Source organism: Ursus maritimus, unplaced genomic scaffold, assembly GCF_017311325.1.
Source record: "Ursus maritimus isolate PB19 unplaced genomic scaffold, ASM1731132v1 scaffold_32, whole genome shotgun sequence".
Lineage (NCBI taxonomy): Eukaryota > Metazoa > Chordata > Mammalia > Carnivora > Ursidae > Ursus > Ursus maritimus.
In genome coordinates, this window is record NW_024425786.1 from 30,278,552 (window position 1) to 30,304,429 (window position 25,878).

General features: G+C 57.8%; 2 protein-coding genes across 2 annotated transcripts in view; both read right to left on the reverse strand.

Moving 5' to 3' along the window:
• The window catches only part of LOC103682405 (bone morphogenetic protein 8B-like), a 27,311-nt gene continuing 1,433 nt past the window's right edge, over window positions 1-25,878 (reverse strand). The window contains 6 exon segments of the mRNA XM_040619313.1: window positions 1-859; window positions 4,491-4,601; window positions 5,160-5,239; window positions 6,025-6,219; window positions 10,383-10,531; window positions 10,929-11,118. Coding sequence (XP_040475247.1) covers window positions 710-859; window positions 4,491-4,601; window positions 5,160-5,239; window positions 6,025-6,219; window positions 10,383-10,531; window positions 10,929-11,118 — 875 coding nt within the window. The 3' untranslated portion in view covers window positions 1-709.
• On the reverse strand, window positions 6,716-9,832 carry OXCT2 (3-oxoacid CoA-transferase 2). Its single transcript, XM_040645518.1, is given in 14 exon segments — window positions 6,716-6,870; window positions 6,873-6,951; window positions 7,021-7,093; window positions 7,095-7,145; window positions 7,147-7,408; window positions 7,411-7,569; window positions 7,572-7,640; window positions 7,643-7,714; window positions 7,717-7,784; window positions 7,786-7,850; window positions 7,852-7,884; window positions 7,886-8,009; window positions 8,011-8,427; window positions 9,774-9,832. Coding segments are annotated over 14 exon segments (1,686 nt in total).

Sequence of the window (25,878 nt, forward strand, 5' to 3'; positions counted from 1 at the left end):
CTCCAAGTTTTTTATTTCTACAAAGGCCAAATGTCCATGCCCTGCACCTCTTCCCCAGACGATCAAGACAGGAAGATGAGGGGAGACAGATGCCGCTGGCCTCTGCCCTACATCATGTGGCTCATTCAGCTCGTCCTGGAGGTGACCCACATGCCTACCCGCAGGTCGATAATTCAGATTCACGACGACGCAACAATGAGGGCAAGTCCACATTCTAACAAAGGTGCCCAGAAAATGCCTGGGAGGGGCAGGCAACCGGAGGTGGGCCAGACCCTGTCTACACATACCCACGCCCTGAAATGGATGGCGAAGAGCCCAAGGTAGCCATCTTGGGCCCTAGGTGCCTCTCAGTTCACCCAATATTACCCCAAGCCTGGGCCAGCAAGGGACATGGACAGGTCCTCAGATGGGACTTTCGTTCCAATCCCTAAAATGTTGGTCAGCACGTGCTTCTAGAGGCAGAGGCTGGGAGAGAACCTGCTTGAGGACCCAGGCCACCAGGCCTGGAGGGCAAAAACTGTCACGAACCTCAGGCAGGGAAGGGGGCGGAGGGGCCCGGAGAAGATCCAGCCCTGGCAGGAAGGAGAGAGGAGCAGAGACGTTGATCTCTGAGGGCCAACCTGTCTGAGGTCAGGCTGGGTTTGAGGGTCTCCCGCCTCTGGCGAGGGCCTGCGCCAGACGGGAGCAGCACGGCGGCAGGCGCAGGGCCTCAGTGGCAGCCGCAGGCCCTGACCACCATGTTGCGGTGCTTGCGCAGGATGACGTTGTTGCTGCTGTCGTAGTAGAGCACGGAGGTGGCGCTCAGCTTGGTGGGGGCGCAGCACGCCTTGGGGACCGCGTCTGGCTTCATCAGGTGCACCTGGCCAGAGCGGGGAGCGGGCACAGGCGTGAACGAGGGGGCCTGCCCCGGAACCCCCGACCCTAGCTGCCGCTGGCCCGAGCTCCAGCTGCTCGCCCTCCCCCGCTCCATCCTCCACCTGCAGCCCAGGCAGCTGCTCACGCGGAGACGTGCCCCACCCCGTCCCCCTGCACCCCTGCCCCGCCCCACCGCCCTCGGGGCACACGCGCCCCCCTCAGACGGGACACCCCAGCACGTGGTGTGCCCAGGAGCCCTCCGGGGTCCCCTCCGCTCCTCTCCGTGCTTCTGCGATGTCTCTGATCACCTCTTGTCCCGTTCGCTGTTTTGCGGTCTGTCTCCCCTCCCGAGCGCGGCCAGTGAGCAGCTCACAGAACCCGGACAAAGCCTAGAATCCTAGGTCCACCCCTGGGGTGTCCAACGCGGTTATTCCTCGGAGCACTTCCCGCCCCTGGTAACGACCCAGCTCCTGCTCTGGGCAGATGGAGACCCGAGACCGGAGCACGGAGGCCGAGGTGGTGCGAGTCCCGTGCTCTGCGGCGGGGTGGAGGGATGGGGACAGTGCAGGACCTGCGACCCTCCTAACAGCCTGACTGCCACCAAGGAGCCTGCTTGAGGGAGCGGCCTGTTCTCAGCCTCCTAAAATCGGTTTTCCTGAGCCTCGGCGGGCCGCTACACTACCGACTCCAGGTCCGGGTCCGGGTCCCCCACCTGGGCGGCCGAGGGATGAGGCAGGAGAGGAGAGGAAGCCTACCGCAGCCCAGGGCTCCCGGCCCTCTGAGGAGGCTGCCCAGCGGGACCCAGCAGGAGAAGCTGGCGGGTGGGGGAACCTGTCTGGCAGCCTGGCCCCCGCCCCTCAGGGCCCACCTTGTCCCTGTCGCCCCAGCTCTGAGCCGGCCTGCTGGAAGGACACTGGCTGGCTGGGGCCCGGCTGCCTCTCAGAGGCCCAGTGGGAGGCCAAGGCCTCCGTGGGGAAGTCCAGCCAGGTGGGGCGTGGGTGCTGCTGCCCCCAGCTTCCCCGGCTCCACGTGCGGGGCTGGGAGAGTGCTGGTGTTCACAGCCCAGTGAACAAAACTGGGGGACACCGCCCGCCTGCACCGACCGTGGCTCACGTCCCGGAAGCCAGGGAGGGCCTTTCCTGAACTGTAGGCTGGGGAGAAGCTGGGCACCGCAGGGGTGCGGCCTGAGACTCCCCCCAGAAGAGAGCTTTGTCAGCTGAGTGACAGAAGGAAGGCCTTTTACCCCATCTGGCACCAAACAGAATGATCCGTGGAGGCCAACGTGCCCTTGCGTTCAGCTTGGTTTTGAGCCCCTGGGAAACCAAAGCGGAGGGTCACTTGCTGCATCTTTGGTACAAATCACACATCTGTGGGCCTCACCTTCCCTTCTGCCCGACGGGTATACCGGTACTTGTCCCGTTTCCAGCACAAACGCATCTAGGACACGTGCCTTGTGCCAGCCCTGCCAGGACGGGGCACAGAAACGTCCCAGACACGGTCGCTGCTCTCAGACTCAGTGGGGAGGGAAGGGGAGACAGGGAACATTCCAGCAGACAAACAGGACCCATGGGAGTGGCACAGCAAACAGGCCCTCAGCACTGCGAGCGTGAGATGGTGACTGCCCCTGGCAGGGAAGGGCCACAGACGTGAGGCGGGCAGGTGAGCAGGTGGTGGCTGGGCCCAGGGTGGGGGAGGAGGCCCTGCGGGTGGAGGGGACAGCAAGTGCAAAGGCAGAAAGGTGGGACATTCAGCTCATCCTGGCACGGAGCCTGTGCAGGGAGACAAGGGCACTGGGGCATGTGGGGATGCTGGCGAGGTTGGCAGGGCGGCTCATGAGGGGCCCTGTGTTCCAGGCCAAGGGCTCAGCCTTCCTCCGGAGAATGATGGGAGGTGAGGCAAAGTTTCTCAGCTGAGAACAAAGTGCTCAATTGTGCTTTAGTGGGACCCCTGGCTGCTGTGTGGAGAAGGGCTGGGAGGGTGAGCCCAGAGGGAAATGCTTCCTTCTCTTGGCCCCCAGGACACCCCAAGACCCTCATCACTGCCCTGGCCTCCCCAGAGGAGGCCAGTCCTAGCCACCACTCCGGGGTCTGAAGTTTCCCCAGAGAAGCTCATCCGTTCTCCGTGCCCCTCTCACAGAGCTCCAGCCTGGCCGCGCCTCTGACCCTGCTTGAGATCTAACCGCACCTCAACCTTACAGAGCAGCTGGCGCAGAACTGCTGTTCCCACTTCCACCTCGTCCCCGGCAACGACTCTGCCCCCAGACAAGGCTCCCCATCCCCGACCTCACAGGGCCCTCACCTGCAGGCTCCTGGGTTCCTTCCACCCCGCACCGACTCCAGAGAGCTGCCCCGACCCCTTGTCCGGTCACCACAGCACCCCCTCACTCGGCTCCCTGCCTGCCCCGCCCTCAACCCCGTCCAACTGCGCACTGCACACAGACGCTTCCAGAGTAAGTCAGATCGTTGACCCTGTGTTGTTAAAACCCTGCACCGGCTTCTCAGTTTACTTGGAAATCAATCCACCCACCTGGCACCTTAGGCGGGACCCTAAGGCTCTGTGAGCCAGCCCCTCCCAACCCCAATGTCACCTTCCTGGCCCCCCCACTCTGCCCTGTAGCCCGAGCGCACCCAGCTGTCCTGACGGGAGCTGCAGGTGCAACCAGCAGCTGACACGCCTTTGCGGGTCTGAGGAAGCACAGGCATCTCATGGCTCCTGAGCTTCTGCCAGTCCAGGGGCTGCTGGGGGCAGCCAATCCCACTTGATCTGAGACGGACAGTGTCACCACCGGGTCAAACTGCTGTTGATGATAGGTTTACTCTCGCTCAGAGGTATCACTTAACCTGCTTCTACACTATCGTAGGGATGGGGAAGCCAGGAAGGAAGATTCTACCTAAACGTTCTAGAAAGAAATCTCAACTCTAGAATCACCAAATATTTAAAACACTTAGCAACAAACAGCGACAACAATGCTCCTCCTAGCAGTGATTTTGCAGCCTGCGGAGGAACCCCGGCCACAGCACGGGAAGCCGACCGGCTGTGGAAAGCGCAAGGGCCGCGGAGCCAGGGAAGAGAGCCAGCGGGGAGGTGAACAGAAGGGGAGGCCGAAGCCCAGCAGCTCCGCAGGGCACACCTGTGACCCTCCCTGCACACACACGCGGCGGGCGGCTGAACGCAGTGCGCGTCACTCACCCCACGTACATCGCGTCCCGGGAGCCGAGCACGCCGCGCGCACGGTGATGTGTGTGTTCAGAGCACACGGGTCCCCAGGAGGGACGCACGTCCGTTACGTGTGTGCCGTGTGTCTGCCCGTGAGCAAGCATGTCTTCTAAATCTGGGTGCCCACATCCTGTCTGTGAAGGCCTTACACGTGCGTGTGCAGTGCACAGAGGTGGGTGTGCGCCAGCAGGCAGGGTAAGGTGGGTGGATGCGGGTTCGGGCGCATAGGAGTCCACACATCCAGCACGGCCATACAGTGACCGCTTTCCGGACAGGCGCGGCTGTCACCGCTCGTGCATGCAGGGAAGGTTCTGGGCAGAGAGAGCCCCCCGACCCCCCGGCAGGGGCTTCCATCCACCCGGTTGTGCTAGAGCCCCTCTCCCCGTGGGTCCGGCCCGGCCGGCCGACGCAGTACTGACCAGGGACTGCAGGATGGCGTGGTTGGTGGCGTTCATGCACGAGTCCAGCGGGAACGAGCACTCCCCCTCACAGTAATAGGCTGAGTAGCCTTGGGGGGCGATGACCCAGTCCTGGGGGGTAATGGGAGAAGGTGAGTCCCATCCAGATGCCCCCTCCTGAGCCCCTGAATCTAGCACCTGGCACAGGATGGCACAGGGCTGCCCCTGACCCTCCCCCAGCCCCAGGCCAGTCCGCCAGCCCTAGGGTCCCTCCAGGCAGGCTCCCCCCAGAGGCCGGGCACCACCGGGAGACCCTCAGCAGGCGGGGCCGGGCACGGCTCTGCCCCCTCACGTGCAGTCGGCACGGGGCATCGTCCTCCCCGCCTGCGCCCACCGCCCACGACCCCTAGAGCTGCAGGCCCAGCACACGTGTGCACACGGCCCGGCCTCCGTTTCCCTGTTGCAGATCTGACGCGTTAGGGCTGAGGATTCGGACTATCCCTGTTTTCATGGCTTTTACCAAAAAGCACCTTTTCACAATAAAAGTAAGACATTCTCCCTTCAGAAAACACAGAAGCTAATGCAGGAGAAAATTAGAATCACCCGTAACTCTGCCTCCTCCTGGAGCTACCCTTCGGATCTCCGGGTGGGGACTGTCATTTAAGGAGGGGGAGGACACTCAGAAATTACCAGCCAGCCGAGGTCCTGGAAGCTGACGTAGAGCTCATGCCGCCGGCAAACCTGCCGGCCGTCGGCGCCGTGCACGTCATCTGCGGGGACAGAAAGGGTCTTTTCTGGGGTTCCTGCTCTGGGCGGCTACCACAGGGAGCTCCAGGGCGGGGACACCCCACTGCACACATTTGTTGAACAAATGAATGAAGTAAAACTCGTGCATTTGGTGTCACAAAGTCCATCCTGCAGCTCTGCAGGTGCCGCGACCCAGCTCGATCGAGAATCTTCCATGGCTCCAGGTGGCTCCCGATAGCAAGAGTAACCCTGCACTCAGCCCAGCCTCCCCTGACTTCCAACCTGTGACCCCCGATGCTCCGATACACAGCCCAGGGGACCCTGAGCCATCAGGTGGCTCCTCTTTTTCTGCAGAGACACCTCCTGACCTCACCCCAGCGCTCCTGCCACACTCACTCCACGGAGGCCAAACGGCTGACTCTCCATGGAGGAAAGGAGGGCAGGAGGTCAGGGCAGGCCCATCCCTGATCCTGAGGGGCTCAGTGTGGTGGGGAGACGTTCACATGAACAACTGCGGATCCTCGGGGTTCCCAGGCAGACCTGAGAGCCACCAGTGCCTGGAGGAAGGGGCACCTGGTGCTGACAGAGACTTCTAGAAAAAGCCCTGGTGAGCCAGGGGAGGGCTGAGTAGGCGCTTCTGGGTGGCAGGGACGGAGAGGGCAGTGGCTGGTCCTCAGGACACAGGAGGCAAAAGAGGGTGTCAGGAAAGTGCTGGGGGTGACCACAGGCTTGGTCCTACGGAGGGCCCAGAGGGTTCTGTCCCCCGAGCTGTCCTTGGGCCCAGCCCCAGGCCCGCCCCGGACCTCACCAAAGATCCCTGGAAGTCTGTTCGCGTGCGGCAGCTCGTTGGTTTTCTTCGGTGGCCTCCTCTTCAGGGGCCTGGCTGCCCGAGGGGCTCGGACAGGACTGGGGCTCGCCCTGAAAAAAGTGACCAGGAAAGGCTGCTTGGAGCGCGGCGCCCGTTGCCCCAGCAGACCGGCCAGGCCAGGATCCACGCTGTGCCCTGGGACAGAGAGAGGAGAGAGGGTGGTCACTCACGGGCAGGGGCTGAGCACAGGGCACAGAGGGGACACTTTTGCCAGAGCCTGCATGGGCCCTGGCGCGCAGAGGCGGTGGGCCTCAGTTTCCTCATCTGGAGACCTGAGGGAGACAGGGGAGGGGGCCTTGCCAACACAGGGTCGTCATTCGTGACAATGGTGAAGACTGCCATCTGTGTGGCCCTTCACAGGTTCGAGCGACTCCCACTCATGACCTCGTGCATCTCCACAGTAAACCTGGACAGCATGCTTCTCGGGAAAACTTTGGAGCCACACTGCCAGCGGCGCACAGAACCATGGTTCCCACCTCCGTCTGAGGGCTCTGAGGCCCGAGTTCTCCTGCCCACCCCATATTTTCAGGGGACTCGATGGATTCGTGCCCCAGTGGATGGGAGCAGCTGCCAGGGCATAGCGAGGGCTTGTTCTGCCCGGCACTGCCAAGAGCAGGATTTCCTTCCCGGGTCAGGCTGCCACCTGCTGTGTGGGTCTGAGGTTTGGTGACACACTGAAGGGGCTGCCTGTGCTCTTTTTGACGTCGTCCACCGTCAGGCCATGCCAGAGCTCCATCAGCGTCAGGCCCTTCTTCTCGTGCACGTCGAACACGGCCTTCTCGGGGTGATTCGGTCCACACAGCACTTCCCGGGCAGCAGCAGGCTGCATCTCTCCAGGATTTTGGGTTCCTTGTCCTTGGCGCGGTGCTACACGGTGACCAGCACTCTTGTCTTGACGCTGGACACCAAGTCCATGGCTCCCCCCATGCCTTTCACCTGCTTTCCAGGGACCATCCGGTTAGCCAGGTCACCGTGCTGGGAATCCTGCATGGCTCGAGCATGGCGGGTGCAGGTGTCCCCCTCGAATTATGGCAGACGAGTCATCGCTGGAGAAAGAACAGCCCCGGGAAGATGGTGACCATCTGCTTGCCCGCGCTGCTGAGATCTGCATCCGCCTCCTCTTGTAATGGAAACGGACGCAAGCCCAGGAGCCCCCTCTCACTGCCCGGATGTAGCTGTGGGGCTGCTGGCCGGGAGGGCACGTGCCGTCCTCGAATTCAGGAGCCACCGTGTGAGGATGCGGGCCTTGAGGTCACCCACAGACCTGGCTTTTCACCTTCCTCCGTCCGCACCGTTAGACGCTCAATTCTTTTCTCATATTTTCCCCCTGGATTACGCAGTCCACACAAATGTTAGGAACGTGGACGTCTTCGGGGGCAAACATCCCCACGTCCACAGTTTCTTCCACGCCCAGCGCTGAGGATTCTGCGGCTTTGTACGTGGGCCCATTGAAATTCCTGGGGCTTCCTCTGAAAATGACGTTCCTGTGCGGTGGGCCTTCCACACTTTCACCAAAGCAAAACCAGCCGTGACCGACTGCTCCAGAAGACAGCGGTCCCGTGAAACTCCCTCCTCTCTCGGGGCTGGCTCATGATAGCCATGTGGCCGCCGGGCACGTGCCTGATGGGGCACCTCCCTCCTGCACCAGGGTCCCCTAGGCCGTGGGCGGGTAGAACACGGGCACCCCGGTGCCCCCACAGCAACAGGGTGCCCTGGGGCGGCAGCTCCAGCTCGCCCAACAGGAACTGGTGCTCGCACAGCGCGTTCGTTCTCCCCCACGTAGGGGCCAACGATGCGGGGGGACCTGCCTGGTCTCCAGGAAAAGGCCCAGCCCAAAGTCGTCCGCCCCCACGGTGCTGCTGCCCACGGTCAAGTCCTTGCTGTGCGCCCTGGGCAGCGCCTTCACCAGGTTCTCTGGAATTCCAGAGCCCAAAGCCGCCGACCGTGATCTTGGCCCTGTCGGAGAGGTCTTTCGCGCCCTCCACGGGACCCGTGTAGACTCCGGAGCAGGCACGAGCGCTGGTGGCCAGGCCACGCACACAGCCCTCGGCCTCGGCCAGCACGGGCTCTGAGTGGCTAGTGGGGACGCAGCGCCCTAGGGCCACCGTGAGCTGCCAGAGGGTCGCCTGAGTGCACTCCGCCTCCAGGCTCTGGCCCCCCTGCCCCGTCACAGAGCAGGGAGGGCATGCGGGGCGGGGACACGGGGACCACGTGGCCCCCCACGCCCTGGCCCCTCCACGCTCTGAGGGGCTCTGGAAGCGCTGCACCTCCCGGCCCAGGCGACCCAACCCTGCGGGCCGACGGGGAAGGAGTGATGCCCACAGAGGCCCCACGGCGGCGTCTCTGAGGGGAAGACCGACCCTGGGCGCTCAGGTTGGCGGGAAGGCCGCCCGTCTCCAGTCCAAAACCCCAGCGGGCGGGAGAGATCCTTGCATAGTCCCTTCTGGGCAGCCCTCTCCATGTGGGAGGCCCCAGGGTTCTAGGCCATCCCCTTCCTTCTCCATCGACACCCCCTTCCTGGGTGACCTGCTCCGGTCCCATGGTTCTCAGTCCACTTAGAAGTCAGTGCTTCCCACACCTGTGACTCCAGCACCCACCTGTCCCAACTGACACTCCAGCTGGACGTCAACCAGAACTCTCAATAACACTGCGGCCAAAAAGGACTCTTGGTTTGCTCCCTCAAGCCGGCCCCTCCTTGACTTTTACACAGGCAGGAAAAAAAAGATTCTATTAAAAATGGCCACTGGCTCAATGCATGTTTTCCATGAGTCCTCCTCTCTCCACTTTTCTCCATTTCCGCGGCTACCAGCAAGCACCTGTCTGCTCCCCCTGCAGGCTTGTCTCCTGCGCCTGACTTTGCTCTTGTCCCCCCAGACTACTGTCCCCGCTGATGTCGGGGTGGGCCTATGTTGGATCCATATGGTGAGTTTTTATTTTACGATAGCTGACGTCTACAGAAAAACCGCAAGGACAGTGCAGAGAGTTCCCGGATACCCAGGGCCCGTTTCCCCGAGAAATGCTAACGTTGAAGTTAGCGCCGTGCACTTGTCACAACTAATGAACCAACACTGGCGTCTGACGACAAGCTAAACACGATGTATTCGGATCTCACTGTCCTTTTTCCCCTCCAGGGCCCCATCCTGGCCCCCACGTGGCATTCCGTTGTCGCAGCTGCTTAGGCGCCTCTGGGCTGCTGTCAGACTTTGTCTTGGACGACCTGGACGATGTCGAGAAGTACTTGTCGGGCGGTCTGTAGCACGTCCTTCCATTTGGGTTTGTCTCATGTTTCTCTCACGGTTGACGGGGTTCGGGGTTTTGGGGGGAAGACCACGAGATGAAGGGCCCTTCCCATCCATCACGTCAAGGGGATACTACGTACAGGACGTCCCTGTGAGACCTGATCGCCTGCTGCGGTGGGGCAGGCAGCTTTCTCCTCTGTGAGCTCACGTCCCCCACCCTGTCCCCACTGCACTTTCGAGAAGCCTAAGTCACTAAGCGTAGTCACACCGAGGGTGAGTGATGCCCTCCTCGAGGGGCTGTCTCAGAGGGCTCTTCTCTAAAAACCTGACTCAGATCCTGTCGTCCTCCACTGCTGCGTAGTACAGGGAGCTGCCCTCGACACTCCGACACCGGGCCCGGGTTCGCCCACGCTCAGAATGTGCCCTGCAGCTCTCAGTCTCCTCTCCCACCTGGCCCGGCCCGTCCAGCCCCGGCCACAGGGCCGCTGCTGTAGCTCAGATCCGCCCATCCTGTGCCCACCCTCGGCCTCTCCCTTCCCGCTCCACTGCCTGCAACACCGGAGGCTCTCCCCCAGCTACCTGGGACAAGAATGAAGGTGTGAACCCTCATTCGACAGAGGAGGACACTGAGGCTTGGAAGGTAAGTACCCTGCCAAGGTCACCGGGTTAGAGCACTGCAGAGCTGGGATTCAAACCCGGGCCTCTCTGATCTGAGTCTGAGGGTATAACCACCTTCCCTCGACCCTGCCCAGTGCGGAAACGCCCCACGTACACAGCTGCTCTTGGGAAGGGACAGCATGGACTCCCTCTTAGCGACTGAAATATTGGTTCTGCAAAAGGAGAGGAGGGAGACTGTCATGGTAGGGGAACTCCTGCTGTGGGAACTTCACCCTCTGTGCCCTGCTGAGTCCCCAAAGTAGGTAGGGGATTATCACCCCAGCCACTGGGCTGAGAGAGGCCAGGCCTCCAGGGCCAAATGAGGTGGCTGCAGCTGGCTCTGTGCCAGCAGCGTCGGAGGAACCCCCAGGAGAAGGACTGCTGCCCAACCCTGAGCCTTACCGTCTTCCGTTTCCACAAAGAGGCGGAGCCCCATGTCCTTGTTCCGGCTCAAGAACCAGCGGTCACTGGCTGCTGTCACGTCTAGCACCAGCCAGCCCTCGTCCCCAGCTCGGAGCGTCTGAAGATCCAAAAAGAACAAGTCAGACTCCCTGTGGACACGAAAAAACAATTAACTGAGGGCCGCCACAGCCGCCTTTGTGTTTCCAGTGCCCGCCTAGGGGGCCACTCGGGGGCACCTACCCCGCCTGGCTCGGGCTGGCGCCCCGCGTGCCTTCTCTCTCTGTATCTATGTATGAAGGTGTTACTGGGCCCAGTGCGGATGTGGAAACTGAGGCTCGGGAGCTCAGTGACCCGCCCAAGGTCCCACAGCAGGGCAGGGACTTGCAGCAGGACCGACGCTGGGCCTCTCCCCACAGTGACACGAGGCCTCGGCCAAGTATCCTTCTGCCTCTGAGAGCGTGCTCCCCAGGGAGCTCCCCTTCTGTCCTCTGGCAAGTGTCCCCTCCCCGGCCAGGCTTCCTCGGGAGGCGGGTGCGGGGTAGGCACCTGTTGGACTGCTCCCTGACCACCTGGAACACGCTGACGTGCAGGGTCCTGTTGAGCAGGTGGGCGCTGGCCAGCTTGTAAATCCGGAACTCAGCGGCTGTGACCGCCTCGCCCTCTGGGATCTGGGTCAGGTCGAAGCGGAACTCCTTCCAGTGGGGCTCCTGGTGGCCCAGGGTGCGGTCACGCTCCACTGCAAGACACAGCGGGGCCCCCGGTCACTTGTGCTCTGGGCAGAGCCAGGGGAGCTGGGGGCCCGGGCAGCCTGGGTGGGGATGGCTCCCTCCTCTGCAAAGGGGCTTGCTCCCAGGCTCTGCCTCCTGGGTGCTGAGAGGGCGCGACGGGGCTTGTGCTGAGGTGTCCAGCACAGGGCCCGGCACGCCGTGGTGCCAGCAAGAGCAGCCTCCGCTTCTGGCCCCCAAACCCCAAACCCAGCCTGCCCCGCCCACCCCTGCTGGCTCTGGGACCCAAGCATGAGACAGAGGGCAGGTCCCTCCTCTGGGAAGACTGACATCAGACCCAAGGCAGAAAAGGGCTATGGGGGCAGGCAGTTCTGAGGCCGGGGCTGTCCAGAGTCTGCCGATGTGCGATGTGCGTGCAGGGGAGTCTGGGGGAGAGGGAGGGTTTGCAGCTGACACTGGGGCTGGGCCTGCAGGGGTGAGCGTGGTTGTGCCACCACGTCAAGGGAGGGCACTGCAGAGGAAGGGGCCAGCCTGAACCAAGGCCTAGGGCTGAGGAACAGACGGCACAGGCAGGGGAACAACACCCATAAACACAGCAAAGGACGAAAGGATGGCCGGTCCTGTTTGGGGACAAGGTGAAGGAGGAAGGAGGGTCAGAGGGAGACCTGGAAAGGAACAAGAAGGAGCAAGGTAGCAGTGACAGCTCCTGGTGACACCTGGTCAGGTCCCGGAGAAGCTGGACGGTCCCACGATGGGGTGGGATCTGAGCCGGCTTCCCAGGGGAGGCGCCACCTGAACTGGCCTTGAAGGATGGGACGGAGTCCTGTCGGGTGGAGAAGGTGGCAGGGAAGCCATTCTAGGCAGAGGGGACCTCGGAGGCACAGGTGTGCAGTGCGGGGCGTCCACAGGTCAGCGCTGTGGGGGACTGGCCATGAGTCTGCCTGTGGTCTGACTCTGGAGGGCTGGAATTCCGGTCTAGGAGCCCGGGCTATGCCTCTGGCCAGTGGGGTTCAGGGTTCTGGGCAGCAGGGGCACGATGTGGTTTTGGGGGGGTGGAAGATACGCAGGGAGGGGAAGGTGATGCACAGGCTGGAGGGGGAGCCCAGGCGGGTCGGTGGCGGGGCTGGTCTGTCTGGGCAGGAGGCTGGGGTGGCGAGTCAATCCCACATCTCCCCCGCTGCCCGGAAATGCCCAGGACAGTATATTTAGTACCGTCTCACTTTAGCCTCTTGTCACTTTCAAATGCCGCAAATCTGTGTTTCCGGAAAGCAGGGGCGGGAGCCGCCCAGCACCCTCCCCAAAACCCAACACTGAGATTTTAATGACATGTCTGTGAGTCTTTTTAAAAACTCTCTCTCTGGCTACTGGGCTCAGTGACCACAAGTCACCAGGCTGTGGCGGAGGCGGATGTGGGGAGCGCTTCCTGTCCTCGCGGTGGGGACCGTGTCCAGCAAGGGACAGGCCAACAGCTGGGCTGGGCGGGTGCGGTGGACACACATGTTGACAGGAGGAGATGGGCTTTTCCTCCCCAGACCACGGAGGAGAAGGAATAAGATGTCCACCCGCCGACAAGGTGCAGGACACGCAGTGCAGGCACGGCCGGGAGCCAGGAGCCGCAGAGGCTGCGACGCCGGGTGGCAGCCGTGTCCTGACACGCGGAGAGCGTGGAGGGCAGGGCTCTGGACCCGCACCGGGGATGCGTGCCATGAACACTGACACACGCGTCCCCTCCTCCCTACAGACACACACACACGCACAGCTTCGGTGGCAATTTCTGTGGACTCAGGGACTGCACGGACCACCTCTGTTCCGTGGCCGTGTAAGAATCCCGGACGTGCAGGACGCCACGGGTCTAGGCCGCTGGCTGTGACAGGGTGTGGCCCAGAGAGTGAAGGAGGGTGGCTCAGTCACGCCCTTCACCCGACTCTTCTCGGAGCATCCGACCGGATCCGCGAACACGGATCTGCTCCCAGGGCTGTGGGGCTGACCAGCGGGTTGTGGGGCGGCGGGCAATCTCAGGCCGCAGCCCTGCCGCTGATTCCCTGTTGGATCTGGGGGCCGAGGAACAACCCACGAACCCGCCAGCTCCACGGGAGGACCACGTTCTGCGGCCTCCCTCCCTTGCTGACCTGGGTGCGGGGTCAGGAGACCCCTGTGCACCTGAACTGACCCCGGTTCCAAGCTTCCACCCAGTAGCTCAGCACAGGCAACTGCCCACCCTGGCTGTCCCAGGCAAGCTCTAGAACGTGGGACATTTTAGGAAAGGGAGGCTTTTCATCAGAAATTAGTGGTATTTCCTGCAACGTGGACCTGGGTCAAGAAAGCTCCTTCATCTGACGGTCAGCTGGAAGGATGAGAAGAAGTAACCTAAAGATTTGCCCCCTTTTCAGTGGCTGTTGCTCTGAGTTAGGAGAAAGATTTTCTAAAAGTTGATGTTCTGGGAAAGCATTTTCTGGCACCTCTATCTCCCCCTTGTTAACCAAGTGCAGGCCAAGCCTACTTTTTTTAAAAAAATATTTTATTTATTTGTCAGAGAGAGAGAGAAATAGAGAGGCAGCACAAGCAGGGGGAGTGGCAGGCAGAGAGAGGAGCAGTCACCCTGCTGAGCAAGGAGCCGGATGCGGGACTCGACCCCAGGACCCTGAGATCATGACCTGAGCTGAAGGCAGACGCTTAACCAACTGAGCCACCCAGGTGTCCCCAGGCCAAGCCTACTTTAACCCAAGAAGCAGCTTAGGGCTGCACTGGGAGCTGTGGCAGTGGTCAGGCCAGACCCTGCACCAACCAGGTCCGTACTTACTCCCGGCCTCATCTCCTCTGTGAATGGGGAGTAAGGGCACGGTCCAGCTTTCCTCACAGGGCCATGGATGGGCTTTGGAAACAGCCAGGCAATGGGCTGGGAGCAGTAGCCATTCGACAGGAGTTCTGGAGGAGCCTGACTTGCAACCTCCCTACTTTGTGCCAAGATGTGATTCCCTCAGGAGGCCACGTCAGAAATTTCAAAGCCATGGGGAGGAGAGGAAGGAGAGATTTGGAATGATCTTTTTCTAAATAAATGTATTAATTTGCTCATTTAATTTTCATTAGTTTATCAAGTTCAATTTAGAAACAAATGTATTAAGTTCTTACTATATATGAGACTGTTCTGAACACTGGGAATACAGTAAGTCAGGTCTCCGTTCCGATGGAGCTTATGGTCTAATGCAGGAGACACAATATGAACACCACCAACAAAACAAGTAAGCCAGGGGATGCCATTTACATTGTGAGTGGAATATGGAGGGTTATGGGCTCAAAAGTAATGGGGAAGGGGAGAGGGTACTCTACAGGGTGCTCAGTATGGCCTTTGAGAAATAGGTGAGAGCAGATAAGAACGTTCTCCTACAAGGCTGGTAGGAAAGCGCTGGAGAGGAATCTGGCAATATCCTTTTGCAGCACCCTGACAAAACTACAAATGAACTTGCTCTTTAACACAACAATCCCAAAGATACACTGGCAAAATATGAAGGGCCCCGTACAAAGTATTCACTGGGCATAGGGAACAGACTACACCTGGCTTAACAGGCACTTCAAAATGTTTATTTTCTACATAATTATAAAAGCTGCCATGGGCGCCTGGGTGGCTCAGTCGTTAGGCGTCTACCTTTGGCTCAGCGCGTGATCCCGGAGTCCTGGGATCGAGCCCCACATCAGGCTCCTCTGCTGGGAGCCTGCTTCTTCCTCTCCCACTCCCCCCGCCTGTGTTCCTTCTCTCACTGGCTGTGTCTCTGTCTGTCAAATAAATAAATAAACAAACAAATAAATAAATAAAATCTAAAAAAAAAAAAAAAAGCTGCCAAAAACAATCAAACACTGAACCAGCCTCTGTCTGGGGAAGGAGCAAATGAATTTACTTTCTGAATCAGCATAATGTGGCTTCCAGAACAAGAAACGATCATGAACCACCAACGGTGCTAATAGGACTCTCGGCCTTCTCCTCCAGTCTCTGATAACCCAACCTCCAGATCCCACGTTTGGGAGAGGCCCGTTGTGGGGAGGTGGTGGCCTCCACCCTCCGTGACCACCATCCACATTCTGCCTTTCCGAGTCTGAGGCCCTGCACCGCTCACAGGCTAGATCTCCAGATGCCACACCCTGAGCCCAGCAGCCCAACACCAACAAAAGCTTTGGCTGTTTTTGTGTCCTGGACAAAACTTAGAATCACTCAGAAGACCTAAATCTGTCTTGTTTCTGACCAAAAGTAAGCCACCCAGAGTGGCTGTTAAGAGAATAGACTCTCCCGACCTGTCTGCCCTCAAACCCTTCCCAGCCCCACGGGGCCCCCAGGAGGAGCCCAAGCTCTGGTTCCAGGCCCCCCTGAGCTGGGCCAGCCCAACCTCACGGCCTCCTGGGCCTTCTGGCTGCAAACGCCTCTTCCCTCCCCCGGAGGCCCTCCCCAAAGCGCCCTCTCCTGAGTCGCCCTCATCCTGCCGTGTCTAATGGCTACTTTCCTCTCAGTCCAGCTCTCCAGGCCCCTTGTGCTCCTCTGACCCCGCACAGATCAGCCTGCTGGCCTCTCCCTTTCCCCTGCCCCCGGGGTCCTATCTCTGGTTCGTGTGCCCCTCTGGACGGTGAGCAATTGCGGGCAGGACCGCACCCTGTGGGGCGGAAACGGGAGGCTCTCAGTGGACTCTCCTTGAGCTCCTTTTGTCCTGGGGGCCCAGAGAGGGACGTGTCTGCAGGTTCCTCCCGAGCTCCCCGGGACAGTGGGGCAGCCTGCTGGGCTGGGAACGGCTTCCAGAGCACAGCGGGTCTCCACCAGAAGCCCTCACGTTTTCACTTGGCTGTGGGACTGGCCCTGTCTCATGGCCAGGCTGCTGAGGTGGACGGCAGGCTCCCCAGGGTCCCAGAGGCAGACGCGCTGGCCCCGTCCGCTGAGTCCTGCTAGTGACAAGGCTCAGGGGCCCCCTTCAGACCTAAAGCAAGACCCAGGTCTCCGTGGCCGGTGAGAGGCCGGGGGGAGCTGCAGAACTGATCACCTACCAATTCTGCATCTGAAGGGCTTCTTCCTCCCACCCAGAAATCTCGGTGCTGCCCAGAGGAGGCCAAGGCTTCATTTCTAAGGTATTTTTAGTCAGTCTTCATTACTGACTCTTTTTGAGAGCTGCTTCCATAAATGGCTCTGCACTCATGATTGCCGGTCCAGGCCTCAGACGGCTTTAGACCCCAAATTAAAAGGGAACACCCGCACACTCCGCCACATCAAGTCGGTCAAGGCCAAAAATAGATCCAAGGAGAGTGAGCAAGGATACGATTCCCCAGTGCAAATCCGGGGAAAGAACTGAACGGTGGGAGTTTTCCAGGAAGATGTGGTCACAGTGACACATCCCTCTCCCCTGTGGGGAATGGGTTCCCATGAGGAGGTGGACCGGGTGTACCTCCCTGCCCTGGGCCTCAGCGCCGGAGGAGCCCCCATCAGTGGGCAGGGGTGGGCACATTCTTTCAGACTTAAAGACCATGTGAAATGAGTGGCCCTAGATTCCCTCGAGGTGGCGATATTGGGATGGGGGGGTCACCTGTCAGTGAGGTCCCCCACCCCCCCAGAATGCGTGCTGAAGCCGCCTTCCTCCAGGCAGGGCCCTGGGAGTACTGGAGGTCCCAGGGAAGCGTCCAGGGAGATGCCGCATCCATGGTCGGCTCCAGAAAGACAGGGAGGGCGGGCTGTGCTCTGCCCCAGCCGACCAGGCCCGGGCTCCTGCCCCGCGCTCAGCCCCGGCCTCCCGCTGGGTTCCTCCTCCCTTCACCTTGCAGGCCTGCCCCCAACACCTGCCACACGGGGGCTGGGGGGATGTCAGATCCGGCCCCTGTTCTCAGGTTGTTCATGGTTTCTCAGGGAGCAGGAGAAAGAGGGGCAAGACGTGGCCCTGAATGAGGCGGGCAGAAAGTGACTCAAATGCTAAGAGAAATACACACGACGGGGGATGAAGGCTCTAATCATGGCGGGTGCCATGGGGAGAAAGGGTCAGAGAACACTTTTCTAGAAAACATATTTGAGAGTGGTGGGAGAATTCTGACAAGCAGAAATGGAAGAGAGCATTCGAAGCAAAGGCACAGGGGTGGGAACTAATGTGGCAGCTCCCATATTTTAAGCACTGAACTGTGTCAGGCATCACAGCGGGCATGTTACACACGCTATTTCTGACGTGCCTACCTAACCGTGTAGTCATCTGCTGCTGTGTAACACAGTAACCCAAACGGAGCAGCTTAGAGCAAGAGAGATTCATGATCTCACGTATTTCTGAGGGTCACGAATCTAGGCACTTCGCTGGTGGGTCTGGCTCAGGGTCCCTCATGAGGTGAGAGTCAAGTTGCTGGCTGGGGCTGCAGTCTGTGAAGAACTGACTGGGACGAACGAATCTACTTCTAAGCTCACCCATGTGGCTGCTGGCGGCAGGCTTCTGTCCCTCACTACGTCGGCCTCTCCGTGGGGTTGCTCAGGGCATTCAGAGCATGACCTCCCCCAGAACCAGCAATCTGGCAGGGGTGCGGGGAGTGGCGGGGTGTAGGACCCAAGATGAAAGCTGCAGTCTTTTATAACCTAATCTCAGAAGTGACATATCATCACTATTGTCATGTTCTACTGGTCACACAGACCAGCACTGGCACAATGTGGAAGGGACCTACACAAGGGCATGAATACCAGGAGGCAGGATCCCTGAGAACCAGGCTGGAGGACACAACACAGCCCACTCTATAGATGAGAAGACTGACAATCAGGGGAGGTACGTGGTCTGCATGAATTCACAGGAGCACCCGAGGTGGGATGAGAGTCTAGGTGTTCCTGACTCCAAAACCCGCATCTCCCCCTCCCATTCACAGCCTCGCCACGTTGGGGGCATGTCAAGGGAACACCGTGTGGTTCAGCTGGACTAGAACCCTGGACACGGAGTATGAGACTCGAGGAGCTCGAATGCAGGCGTGAAGGGGCACACAGAAAGAATCTGAGCAGGCAAAGTGTCTTGAATAGGTTTTCACTTGAGGAACAGGAGTTCCAGAACATGCTGAGAACTTTTCACCTCCATGCCGCCCCTCTGCCTGAACACCTTCTCCTCCAACTCCCTTCTGACTAAATTCTACCCTTCTTCAAGGTCCAGCACGAATGTTACCTCCTGCCAAGACTTCTCCGTCCTCCAGCCAGGAGACCCTTCCTCCTCTTCTTCTGGCCTAGTTTGTCTCCCACAAAATGAGAGGAAGACCTTGTCTGTCTTCTGCTGTGCTGAACCGTCACGCTCCTGTTTGTCGAGTGGCTGAAGGGCCATTCCTCCCATTTTGCCACCATCTATACTGAGTTCTCTGAGCTGGGCCTATCTTTCCCACTATAACGAGCCGACCTTGGGCTGGGGCTGTACTTTGGAATAGGCCCCGAGATAACCAGGAAGGGGAACGGCACGCAGTGGGCTCCTAGCAGTGTTCGTTAAGGAATGGCCACAGACCGAACGATCTAACTTTCTCCATACCCAGGTCTTGCAGCCTTCAGCTTCCCCAGAACCCTTACTGTATTCAGAGCCCTTGGCTGCTCAGGGTAAATGGCTGCTGCTCAGGGCACAGAGCCAGCAGCTAAAGGGCATAACTGGGTTTTACTTCTGGTCTCGCTGCTAACTAGCTAGCCTTGGGCTAAAAACAGACAAAGCTAACATTTACTGAGTCTTTAGCAGGCACTGTTTCAGCACTTTACACAGATTACCTCATTTAATACAGCAATCCTATGAGATAGGAACTATCACCTCTCCCACTTTACAGATGAGGAAACCGAGGCACAGAGCATTAAATAATTTATGCAAAAATCATATAAACAGTATCTTAGGTCAGGCTTCCTGGGCAAAAGTCTCTGAGTCAGGGGTTTGGTGGAGAGTACTCTCTGTAGGGAATGGAGGGAGCAGGACTGAGCGCAGCTGAACAGAGATGCGACCCCACAAAGGCCTCAGCCCCTTCCACCTGCACAGGGAGCTCTGGGACTGGGGACCATTCGGAGCTGCCCTCCTTGAGATGAGGGGGCTGGGCATTTATACCCCCATCAACCAGTCATTAAATGTGGGGTGCTGCCAAGGAGGGCGGCTAACCTTGGGTAAGCAGCTCCTGTGCGCCTAGCTGACCGGTGCCTGGAGAAGGACCCGCAGTCAGCAGCCCACCCTCCAGGAGCTTGCTCCTGAAGAGAAGACATGGGAAACACCACAGCAGCCGCTGCTACCAAGGGCAAGTGGCAGAACGGGGACCTGAACCCAGGCAGCCTGGTCCTGAACCGGTGCTCCTTCCCACTCAGCCGCAGGCCCCTAAGTCGATGGTATGGTTGGGCTGCGGAGGGGGGGGGGTGTGGATAAACACGGCGGGCCCTTCCCTCCGGGCTCGCCGCCCTTACTGAGCACTGCCAGGCACCTGCTAAGTGTTTAAATGCCTTAAGCTATTTAAGTGTTGCACTGTGATACGGGTCCGTATCCCGAAGTTAAAGGTGAGGAAACTGAGATACGGAGACTTAGTAACCTGATCAACATCTCCCAGCTCTCAAGTGGCAGACCTAGGGCTGAAACCCGGTGTGCCCTCCTCCAAAGTAACCCACCGCCCTGGCCTCCCGGCTGCAGGGCTGAGCCTCCTCACTGCTGTGATCCACTTTTCGCATCTGTCCCTGTGCATCTGGGTACCCAGGAACTGGGCCCGTCACTTATACTCCTTGAGACTCCATTTCCTCCCCTGTCAATTGGGGGCGGTAGTAGTTAGTCATTTACCCCAGAAGGGTAAGAAAACACTGAGGAGATGGAGGGGGGGGAGAAGGCAGTTACCGGGATACACAGGGGACACCGTCCTGGTGGACTGACATGGTTTTAGAGAAAAGGGAACCACCTTTAACTCTTGGAAAGAGAAACCTTTAGAAACCAACAAAATGCAAAAGTGACCTGTGAAATGAAAGACAATATTTGCAAACTACATATCTGATAAGGAGCTAATATCCAAAAGAGATAAGGAACTCACACAACTCAATAGCAAAAAAAATAATCCTATTTAAAAATGGACAGAGAGGGGTGCCTGGGTGGCTCAGTCAGTTAAGCATCTGACTTTGGCTCAGGGCCCTGGGACTGAGCCCCACATGGGGCTCCCTGCTCGGCAGGGAGCCTGCTTCTCCCTCTCCCTCTGCCTACCTCTCCCCCTGCTCACGCGCACGCTCTCTCTCTCTCTGTCAAATAAATAAATTTTTAAAAAATCTTTAAAAATGGGCAGAGGAACTGAGTAGACATTCTTCCACAAAAGACATACAAATGACCAACACATGAAAAGGTGCTCAACATCACTTATCATCAGAGAAATGCAAATCAAAACCACAGAAGCTATACCCCACACCTGTTAGAATAGCTATCATCAAGAAGACAAGAGATAACAAGTGTTGGGGAGGATGTGGAGAGAAGGGAACCCTTGCTCACTGTTGGTAAGAATGTAAATTGGTGCAGCCATTGTGGAAATCATTATGGAGGTTCCTTGAAAAACTACAGATATGATCCAGCAAACATACTTCTGAGAATATATCCAAAGGAAGTGAAAACAGGATCCTGAAGAGATCTCTGCACTCCCATGTTCACTGCACATTACGCACAACAGCCACGATATGGAAACAACCTAATGACCATCAACAGATAAATGGACCAAAAAATGTGCTATGTACATATGATGGAATATTATTCAGTCATGAAAAAAGGTAATCCTGTCATTTGTGACAACATGGGCTAGACTTCGAGGGCATTGTGCAAAGTGAAATAAGCCAGACAGAGAACAACAAATACTGCATGGTGAAAAAATGCTATGCTAAGTGAAATCTTTTTTTAAAAAGTCAGAACCATAGAGATAGAGAGTAGAAAAGTAGTTCCCAGAGGCTGGGGGGTGGGGGATATTGGAAGAGATTGGTAAAAGGGCACAAACTTTCAGCTATACGTTGAGTAAGGTCTGAGGACCTAATTTAAAATACAAGAACTAGAGTTGATAACACAGTATTGAGTAACTGAAATCTGTGAGGTGACGGTGTGGTAATTAGCTAGCTGGGGGAATCCCGTAACAACGCCTATGTACGTCGTCACCACACAGGACACTTTAGATATCTTATAATATTATATGTCAATTACACATCAATGAAGCTAAATTAATTTATCTTAATTAAATTAAATTAATTAATTTTTAATAAGAGATGTCACCTTTGGGCATATGGTCACATTAGTAGCTTTTAAGATGGACAAAGGATTTACTGTTAAAGATGGAGTAGCAAGACAGTAGGCATTTATGTCCCATTTTGTAAAAAAATAAAATAAAATAAAATATCAGTATCTATATTGATAAAATGTCAGGGCTTGTTGGAAAGACTACACCAAAGGATTAAAATGCTGGTTTTCTCTGAAGTGGAGAGAGGATTAGAAGCAGCTTCCATATCATATGTTTTTGAAAGTATGGTCTGATTTTCTATGATGCAATTCTACAATGAATCTATATGGTATGAATTTTTTACAATGAACATTCATTAGTTCTATAAAATCCTCAAGATATTTTTAAAATGAGATTCTCAGTTCACAACATACATTCAAGACAGTCCAATTCAGCAACACTTAACGCACCTAATGATGGGCCAGGCCCCAACCCGGGCGGAGAGGTGGCTTCTCTATAGAAGAGCACAGGAGACAGGGAGCAGACCTGCTGGGTGACCTTGGGAAAATCACCTAACTTCTCTGAGCTACACTCTTTTCCAAAACATAGATGTGACCGTAATTGTGATGCGAATGAAGGCACAGACCTGCAGGTTCTGGGCACGTGGTCCTCACCAGGCATCATCTCACATAGTCCCCGAACAGCCCCGCAGCGTGGGTACCACGAGTGCCTCCATTTGACGGAGGAAGAAACTGAGGCTCCCAGAGGTGGACTGGAAGGCCCAGATCACACGGCAGGTGGTTGCATCAGGATGCAGACTCGGTCTGAGTCCCAGGTCAGAACTCCCCACCCAGGTCCAGTCTGCCTTCCCACTGTCCGTCCGCTCCTGGTTTCCAGATGGGGGTGTCACTGTCTGGACCACTTGACAACCCTCTCCGTGGTTATGCATTTATTATTTGCTCCCCGTAGATGGCCGGCTCCCTGAGGGCAGGGACTTGGTTAGGCTCACTGTCACACCCCAGTAACCAGAACTGTGCCTGGCACGACTATTTGTCGAGAGAATTCACGAACAATGAAAGAATTCCCTAGTAAAGAACCAAAGAGGGACGCCTGGGTGGCTCAGTCTGTCGAGCGTCTGGCCTTCAGCTCAGGTCACAATCCCAGGGTCCTGGGATCCCGAGTCCCACATCAGGCTCCTCGCTCAGCGGGGAGCCCGCTTCTCCCTCGCCTTCTCTGCCTGCCACTCCCCCTGCTTGTGCTTATGCTCTCTGACAAGCAAATAAATAAAATCTTTAAAAAAAATCTTTTTTGGGGGGCGCCTGGGTGGCTCAGTTGTTGAGTGTCTGCCTTCGGCTCAGGGCATGATCCCAGAGTCCTGGGATCGAGCCCCACATCAGGCTCCTTTGCTGGAAGCCTGCTTCTTCCTCTCCCACTCCCCTGCTGTGTTCCCTCTCTCGCTGGCTGTCTGTCAAATAAATAAATAAAATCTTTAAAAAAAAATTAAGAAAATTAAAAAAAAAATTTTTTTAAATAGAGAAAAAAAAGAACCAAGGAAAGTGACTGTGGGCTCATGGAGACCAAGGTCACAGGGCTGAGGAGGACACGGGCCAGGTCCCTCATTTCCACTCAGTCCTGCCGCTCCCAAGCCCAACACCTCAGGTCAACACCCCCGTCCTCGGCTGCCCGAGGCACGGGAATAAGTCTGGTCAGAGAAGGGCCGGGACAACAGTGAAGACGGTTCCATGCATTTCTGGCTAGACCTCTGCCTGCAGGGCTGTTTGTGCCTCAGTTTCTCAACCCGGAACCTGGCACCTGCTGCTCCTCTGACTCCAGGTGGAGAAGGCCAAGAGGAACATGCAGAGTTGGTCCTTCCGGCCTCACTCCCCCCTTATCAGGGGCAGGGCTGGCCCGAGGTGCCCGAGGTAGAGCCAGTCAGACCCACGCTCCGGCCCAGGGGACGGGGTGGTGCTGTGACGAGCTGTCTCCAACACAGAGCCAGGGGGTCAGGGCTGGGAGGCCCCTTGTTTTCTGACACCATGGCTGTGGACTGGACGAGAAAACAGAGGCCCAGGGAGGGAAGGGAGGTTCTCGGGACAGGAAGGAGTCAGTGGCGGGTCCAGGCGGTATAAGAAGGGGAGGTTGCCTCCCAGCTCAGGGCTCTCCTCTCCCTGAGCACAGGGGACACCGAGGACAGACCCTGTCAGCTCCACGTGGCTATCGGCCCCCACTACCGTGTCCTGACCAAGGGGAGCCGAGAGTGTAGAGTCTGAGACTGACTGACAGGCCGGGCAGGGGCCCCAGCTCTGACCCCAGCCCTGGCCTCCCTACAGACACAGTCAGCCATGACACGGGCTTCCTAAAGCATCTGCCTGGGCACAGAGGCCCGACCCGTGGGCCGGAGGCCTGGGACAGGCCCGTGGTCTCTGGGTCCCACAGGCTGCCGTGGACGGTCAGGGGCCTGGCAGGCACCGGCTCTGGCTTCTCAGGAGCCAGATGAGGCCAAGAGGAGAGGTGGAGCTGGAGGCACAGGGACAGGAGCCCGGGCGTGGGCGCTGGTACCGCGGCGACTCTGCCATTAGACTCCATGGAGGTTCAAGGGCCTGGGGCCTGGGCCTTCAACAAGCAAAGAATCCTGCTAGGTGTCTAACCCCCCGCCCTGCCCCTACAGCCTAGGTAATTACCAGTTAAAACCACTCAAACCGAAAGAGTTCTAGTGCAATTAGTACATCAGAATAAAGAAGGCCCTTCTGACAGCGGCTGGGCCCGCCCACAGGCCGGGCTTCCACCGAACAAAGATCTGCTTGTTAATCCCACAGCGTCAGAGGCCTTCGATCTTAATGCAACACGCACAGACAGCGTGGGAAGAAGGCGGCATCTGGAATCCACAGGCCCTGGATGATGTCATGGATGGGCTGTGTGGCCCTGGGCTGGCCATTTAACCTCTCTGAGCCCATGGAACTGGCTTGGAAAACAGTTTACATGTTACTACATGGAGGAAACAAGGACCCTTCAGGCTATAGAACTTCAAGGGCTAGTTTTTATTCTAAAAATAGGTATAGACGCCTTTTGATTGGCTTTTAAAATCTGTGTCTGGGTTGCACGTAAGAAGTGTGGGACATTCCCAACACACCCATCCAAGGCTGGGCAGCAGCTGGGTCAGCAGGGACCAGCCCAGGCGCACCTACAAGAGGGCTGATTTTCTGCTCCTCCCATCTATCAACCAATCACACAATAACCTTGACGATGCCTTGATCTCTAGGAGCCCCACTGAACAAGGAGGAATCTGTGGCTCCAAGAGGGCAAGAGACTTGCCTAAGGTCACACAGCAGAGGCAGGAGAGGAATCAGATTTGTCTGAGCTAAGGGCGCTGCTTGATTCACAGTAACAGCTCCCACCAAGGCTGTGCACGCCTTCACCCAGGGGATGCTGGGGAAGCAGGACATTGGCTGGGCAGTGACTCACTCTAATGGATGTTGCCCTAAGGGTCATTCTCAGGATGACTGTGTCCACAACCCCTCTTGGTTCTGAGCCCAGGTCAGCTTGTCCTGAGGACAGGGCTCCGGCCTCAGTTTCACACATGGTCTCTTTTGTCCCGAGTCCCCTACCTTGCCCTTAACCAAGTAGGTGGCATTCAGAGCGCACTGACCAAGTCCTATGCCTGGCACCTGGCTCTCAGCAGAGGTTAACAGCCACTTCCTGCTGCTCACTCCTCACCTCAGCCACCCACCAGCTCTGGGGTGTGGGGGACAGAGGTCTCCTTGGCTGTCCACTCTGCCTGCCCTAGTACAGGAAGCAAATGGCTGAAAACCCCACAAAACCTGCTGCTGCCCCATCCCCTGGGTTTCTCTGCCTAAACCCCTCTGGAAGCTCTCTCCACCCTGAAAGCCTACCCTCCTGACAGAAATATCACCTCCTTGAGGCCTGGATGTAGGGCCAAACAACCTGGGCCTGTCTTGACTGGGCCATGGAGAGGCTGTGTTATCCTGGGCATGACACCGACTCTCGGAGCCTCACTGTCCTCATCTGGGAGATGGGGATGAATATCATGTCTGTTCCCAGGGTTGTGGGGAGGGGAAGGGTGATGCTGTAGGTGAAGGGATGCTGGTGGCCTTGGCAAGGGTCCTGTCCCCACCTCAGTCTGAGTTGCAGTCCCTGAATCCCCAGATCCAGTGGGGTGTCTGCTCCAGCCCGGACCCCTGACCCTCACTGGCCACAGACAGGAAGCAAAGCGGATAGAGGACATTCACGACTGTAGATTAAAGAGCATTTAGTAATGGGAAAGACAACTTCAAGTACTCTAACCACAAATGGCTCCAAGACTTGGAGAAAAATTTCTGCAGAAAAGAAAGGCTGGGCTTTGTGTGGGAGAATGACGAGGGTCCAAGGGGCCTGCTGGTCTTTTCACAGGCCTGGACACTCACTGCACGCCAGCCATGTCCCAGGTGCTAGGCCCAGGGTGACGAGACGACTGACTGGCCCACTGAGCTCAGAGTCTACTCCTTCGCCACCTCCCCTCTGTGGGGGCGTGGCCACGAACAGGGGGCACCTGTTCGCGGCAGGGGCGCGCACTGGTCAAGGCGGGGCGCGCACTGGCCAAGGCGGTGCACGCACCCCTG